The following is a 6,034-nucleotide window of genomic DNA, read 5'->3' on the forward strand; positions in this document are numbered from 1 at the left end:
GCAGGGCAATGTACCTTGATTTGCCTTCTGTTCTGTGCAAGTTTGTATTAAATCAGCAAGGCAGGGGGAGCATTGGAGAGAACATGCCATAAGGAAAGAGTCGCTCTTTGCAACTTCTGCTGGTTCAGCTTTTAGCATTTGAACACAATATCGCACAAAGTGCAATGCTGTGGAGGCACAGACACAAGGGAACCCTGGGATTATCACCTGATTTGTATGCTGCACTTACACATGCAGTTTGCAGGTTTATTAGATCTGCACTTAGTGCTTGTTAGTAATGTGTTAATAGTGAGCTCTTATGCAGTCATTAGCATTTGAACACCCCATTAAAATTGATCAGTTGCAGAGCTATTTAAGTTTTTAATAAATGCCAATATAATTAATTTTGTAACAGCACCACCTGCTGGTCAGCTCTTACAACTATGCGGTCAAAGAGATATCTCTTAGAAGTAAAACAGAGAAGTGTTTTGATGTTGCTCTGCTTAGGACGTGTTTTGTTTTTGAAAGTATATCTCTTTGACTGTACAGATATAGGAACTGACCAGCAGGTGGTGCTGTTGTTACAAAATTCATTATATTGACCGCTGAAGATGAACTTATCCTTTAATGCTATGACATATCGTGTGTGTTATTCCTGCTTTTGCCTTGATTGGCATTAGAAAAGAAATCATTGTAGGTTTTGCACAAAGAGAAACTGTAAAGCTATACTAAATAAAAGATGAGCCGGGAAGAATTGTACGTTTTATTGAATAAAAAGAGATGTAAATTATCCAATAGTCGAGAATAGAATAGTTATATTAGTAAATATCTGCAATAAATAGTGGGTAGGACAGGCCTTCTACAATGCAGGCTACAAACTGGGCACTCCAGCCTGAAGCACCTGGTCTTTAGTACACCTAATGGGGTGGGTGCCCCAACGTGTTATACAAAGCATATCATATCTATAAGATACATATATTTATAGAAGATCTAGGACTGACAGCAAGTTCCCTCTTTGCTCTTATACCCAGTCTAATCACACTGAACAACTCTCTGCTTTAGGACAAGCTTAGGATCAGATAGTGAAAGGGTGGCAGAGAGAATAAGGAGATGCTGGTATTAAGAATGAAAACACAGAAAGAGAAAGGACACAGTGCCTCTGAGGGTCTCAGAGTCTCGCTGCTGTGTGCAACCCCCTAAGGTGTCACCATGGTCTCCACATCTGTAAGGATCTCAGGAGAGAGCACTGTGTCTTCCCTTGTGCTACATCACTATGGAGGGGTACAGAGGTTTGCTCTGCTTCACAATCAGACAGGGAAGGTGACATGGTCCTCCCAGTGTCACCCTCATAGTCTTGTATGAGGAAGGCCGTTCTGCCCTCCGGCCTGGGGAGAGACTTGAGGAGATGGTTGAGCAGTCGGGCGCCCAAGGCTGGATCCATCCAGTCACATGTGAGCAGCAGGCTGTGCAACTCATGCATACACTGGATATATCCCGTGCTGAACCTCTGCTGGGCATCTACACTTCCCTGGGAAGGTTCACCTGTTGGGAGAATACACAGGCCATAGGTTGAAGAGGACAAAACACTTTATTGGAATATAGGATCAAATATACCCTTATACCTGCCAACCTCTCCTCACACAGAAACCAAACATATCCCTGGTGATGGCACAATGTCCCTCCAGCTAGATAGTAGTGCTATTTACTACTGTATCCTCCGATCCTCCCCATACTGGCTCCCTAGAAACACTCGGTTAATGTGTGAGAAGCCTATAGTTTACCCTCTTCTCTGCATAACTGGACAGTGCTGAGAGTTTCTTCACTTTCCGTAGTCCAGTCATCGAGTTAAGTTCCTGCTTTCATGACTAGAGCATCATTTTGTCTCTTCTCGGTCACAGCCCTCTGCACCCATTGCTTACCTACCTTCCCAGCACACCAAAACCCCTTAGTTTTTAGTTTAACTTTAGCCTAAAGTTTTAGACACTTTATAACAGTAATGATTCTGTCCTTTGTGCATAGGGCGTAGCCATCTTAGTTTCTGTTAGGAGTGTCAGTGGAACTGCTCATGCTCAGTGCGCCCAGTGCAGCTATTGAGAAGCTGAGCTTAGGGGTCCTTAAAAACCATCAAGCAGAAAATGAGGTTTGTCTGTCATAGAAGCTGATGGTTAAACTCTGGTGCAAACTGCACTTATTTTTGAGCTGCCATATAATTTAAATTATAGGGATGCACTGAATCCTTCATAAAGCATTTGCCTGAATACCGAACGGAATCCAAATCCTAATTAGTATAAAAATGTTCAACTTCTGTGTTTACGTGACAAGAAGTCACATGATTTTTAGGATTTGGATTTGGATTTGGTTTTGTCAGGAGCATGGATTCCGCTGAATCTAAATCCTGCCAAAAAAGGCTGAATAGCGAACTGAATCCTGGATTCGGTGCATCCTTATTAATTTCTACTTATATTGCGACATTTATATTCTATATATTCAGTATCTTTTGCATCAGTCCCTAAGCTCAGGTTAGTTATCCTAATTACCAGAAGCATGTTATTTGGAGGGCACTTATTTTATATATTATTGTATTGGCTCTATTGTATGTGCATTGCTGCTGCCCATCAGTACAGTCACCTCTGTCTCTGGGTATGTAAAACTGTAGTGGTACAGCACAATAGGCCCCATCTGACTTTACTGCTGCTTTATATAGCAACCTATGACAGTGCTATTCTAGATTACATTGACTCTAAGCCAAACTTCCTTAGGCCAACAATGGCTGTAGGCTTTTAAAAAGGCCGCCTCCCTGACCAATATCTTGTCATGATCAATCAGGTGTCTCTCAGGCAAGCTCTATATCTGACCATGTATACAACTCTCTCTCAACAGGTTAGCATGGCCCCTATTTCTTTCATGGATTCCTTTACCTGTGCTCTTGCTTTTCTGGATATTCTGCAGGTGTCTGACAGTCATTTCAAGGATGTCGGCTTTCTCTAACTTCGATTGCTGTGAAACAGAGATATGAGTTATAATATGGAGACCACAAAGCCCAAACTTGTAATGGTCTCATTGACATCAGTTTTGGCTAGGGCTGAGGTATATCAACTATGTCCTGGAATGCCAAGGTGATGTTTTGCTATAGTTACTGATACAAAGCACATTATATCTATAAGATCTTTTGTAACCCCACACCACCAATTTTCATAGATTTAATGGCCCATAGTTGCCAGTTTCCCCATTCTTGGACCCTTCTCCCTCCTTCGCTAGCCCCTGTGCCCCTGTGCCCATGGCTTACATCGAGATGGAATGCCTTGATCACCGTCTCCTTCAGCTGCTCCAGGCAAGTGTTAATTCTCTCTCTCCTCTTTCGTTCAATTAGAGGCTTTCTGAGCTGCGAGCAGGAGAGAAAAGAGATTTGTAGGGGACAATGCAGAACCAGGACAATGATGTGTGAGACATACAAAGAACACTCTTGGCTCTTTGTACTCCAAAAAGTGTTTCTAGCTTCTAATTACTCTTTTTTAGCCCAGTAACATACTGATCCATAGTTAAAGCAAGGAATTTAACAGTAGGAGGTAGAGAGGTCTTCCGCTGCTGAGTCTAGGGGGCTGGCCACAAAGCTTACGCCAGAGGAAACTGCATTGTTATGGGACACCTGCTCATCCCTACGAGGCTGATGGTACTGAAAGTAGATACAGTGGATGTTATTAAGTGACAGGCACTGACAGACATATCAAATACTGTGCTAGGGCCCATAGGCCTCTATTTGGAGCTAAATCTGAGGAGACAAGCATATTATCATCTGAAATGTGATTGGTTGAGCCATATTGTGATGATAGTTTAGAAACTCTTGGTGGCCCTGCATTGTACCTCTAGGTTGTGACCACACAGGATTCCAATGTCAAGTTTCCAATGGCAAAAAAGGAATGGCAAGGAAATATGCAGTCAGTCAAATTCTCCCTTATAGAGCCCAAATGATGCTAGGTAAAAGAGCAGCTACAACACATTCCCTTGTAAAGAATCCTGGTGGCTACTTTAGTAGATACTTGTGCATATGGATTGGGCAAAGATTGATGATAGATGAATAATGTAATAGGGAATATAATACAACCCAGCAATTGGTTTGTTTAGAGACAATAAGGCCACATAGATGTTCCAGGTTCTATTTTGAATGCAAATGTATTCAGCCACACGTTTCCATACCTCACACTGTTCTTGAACTGTCATAACCTGTTGGTGAAGATCTAGTCCTGTCCCTTTTGTCAGGGTCTCAAACTTTATGGCACCTGATGGGGATGCCAGGCATGTCCTACAATAAGCATGGTGCATCAGCGCTCACTGCCTTCCCACTAACAGGTGTAGCTAGGTGCTAGCAAAGTGTAAACCTCACAACTGCCATCTTATGTGGCTTCCAGTTTATACAACTACAACTATTCCCATGAATGAGAGGAGAGGAGGGAGATTCATCCATTGGGTGGAGGACGTGGAGAGTAGGTGTAGAAGGAGGGTTGGTGTGGGTAAGAGAGGGGCTCTAATCCTTTCTTTCACAAAAACTGGGCTTACACTAAAGGGGTGAAATCTGCATGTTAGCACCCTCTAAATCTTTGTGGGGATATTATAACTGGCAAATCTATGAAGCCCCCTGAACTAAACTTTTGAATTGGCCAGTGTGAATTCCTATGGAATCTTAGCCACTCTAGCCTGAATGTCCTGTCATTGTCAGCAGACATCTCCAATCAGATTGTGTGGGAGGTCACTGGCCAACAGGAAATGAAAGAAGCCACACCTTTCATTAGAGACTACACAGTCTGAATCAATGCATTGTGGCCATTGACAAGTTTGTCAAACTCATATAGAATCCATTTGCTCAGTCTGTGGGGCTGAACTATTTGGGTAGGGGACAGTGGGATCCAATAAATGTGTGACAAGCTTAACATTACAACCAGAACATATACATTGTTGTCTCTTTAAATTCAGTATGGAGTGCTTACATCCAATGTTATTATGGGTATAGAATAGTCATACTGCTTATCTATGAGGAATCTAAGGCTACTACACAATCTCCTTCTGATAGCAGTAGGTACAGTTCTATGTCCGAATAGAGAACGCCTCAGCTGAGGCACTACTACTGCTTTTACATTAAGCCCCAGTGCCCATTGCTTGAAGTTAGTTACATGTAGCTGTTTGGGGGGTATCAAGGGTAAGATTAGAATTCTGAGGAAATGGCACAGGCTGTAGAAGCAGGGTCTGTCTTGCCCCCAACATTGTGCCCTTGTGCTATAATGGGCAGTGCCATTGAGTCTATATGAAGATTGTCTCAGCTTTCCCTAGGCTGCAGCTATACATACTGGCAAGTGCTGCACTCCCAGGTGTGCCAGTCTGTAGATATGAGCTGTGGGTGCTCATAGGAAGAAAATAAAGAAGATTTATGGAGTTAGGGGCTCTTACACATGGGTGCTTTAGAGTGCATTCCCCTGCAGGGATCATTTCTGGGTTCCACCACAGGGGAACACAGGAAGAAATGCAGTCTATTTCTTCAGATCCCACTGTACTCAGTGAGTGGGAAAGCCTCCCCCTCCTCCCCTGGTACCAATGTGGGTAGTTGCAGCGCTTACCTTCCTTTCCTCCTTGGCACTGCAGGCTTTGAGCTGGCTCCTGCCCGCCCCAGACATGGTCACTCACAGTCTGCTTCTCTTTCCCTGTCAGTTCCACTCTATGATCTCCCCTTTCCCCCTCAGTATGGCCACATACATATATATATTCTGCCTTTTCTCTCTTTGTAGCTCTTTCTTTCTCTGAGTCTCCTTTTCCCGCTCTAGCTATATATACAGATCCCCATTAGCATGTGAATAGCTGCCCTTTCCTTTTCTATTCAGCGAGGCACAGATGTCCAGCTCGGGATGATGAGTACCACCCTGCAGGGCACACCCCCACACAGTGTAACCCATGGTTGCCAGCAAGGCAGCTGCCAATAAGGAACTTTAGGTTTAAAGGTAAACAAAGTAATAAAATACTGTATGGGGAATGCAGAGCTTGTGAGCTAAGCCCTGTGCTTTCTGTTCCC

The 6,034-nt window shown here is 43.5% G+C and overlaps 1 protein-coding gene across 1 annotated transcript; it reads right to left on the reverse strand.

Moving 5' to 3' along the window:
• Positions 1-728: 728 nt before the first annotated feature.
• hes6.2 (hes family bHLH transcription factor 6) lies at positions 729-5,737 on the reverse strand. The gene is given in 4 exon segments (NM_001078742.1): positions 729-1,521; positions 2,898-2,976; positions 3,266-3,361; positions 5,586-5,737. Coding segments are annotated over 4 exon segments (570 nt in total). The 5' UTR covers positions 5,643-5,737; the 3' UTR covers positions 729-1,183.
• Positions 5,738-6,034: the final 297 nt, after the last annotated feature.

This window comes from Xenopus tropicalis, chromosome 5 (genome assembly GCF_000004195.4).
Source record: "Xenopus tropicalis strain Nigerian chromosome 5, UCB_Xtro_10.0, whole genome shotgun sequence".
Lineage (NCBI taxonomy): Eukaryota > Metazoa > Chordata > Amphibia > Anura > Pipidae > Xenopus > Xenopus tropicalis.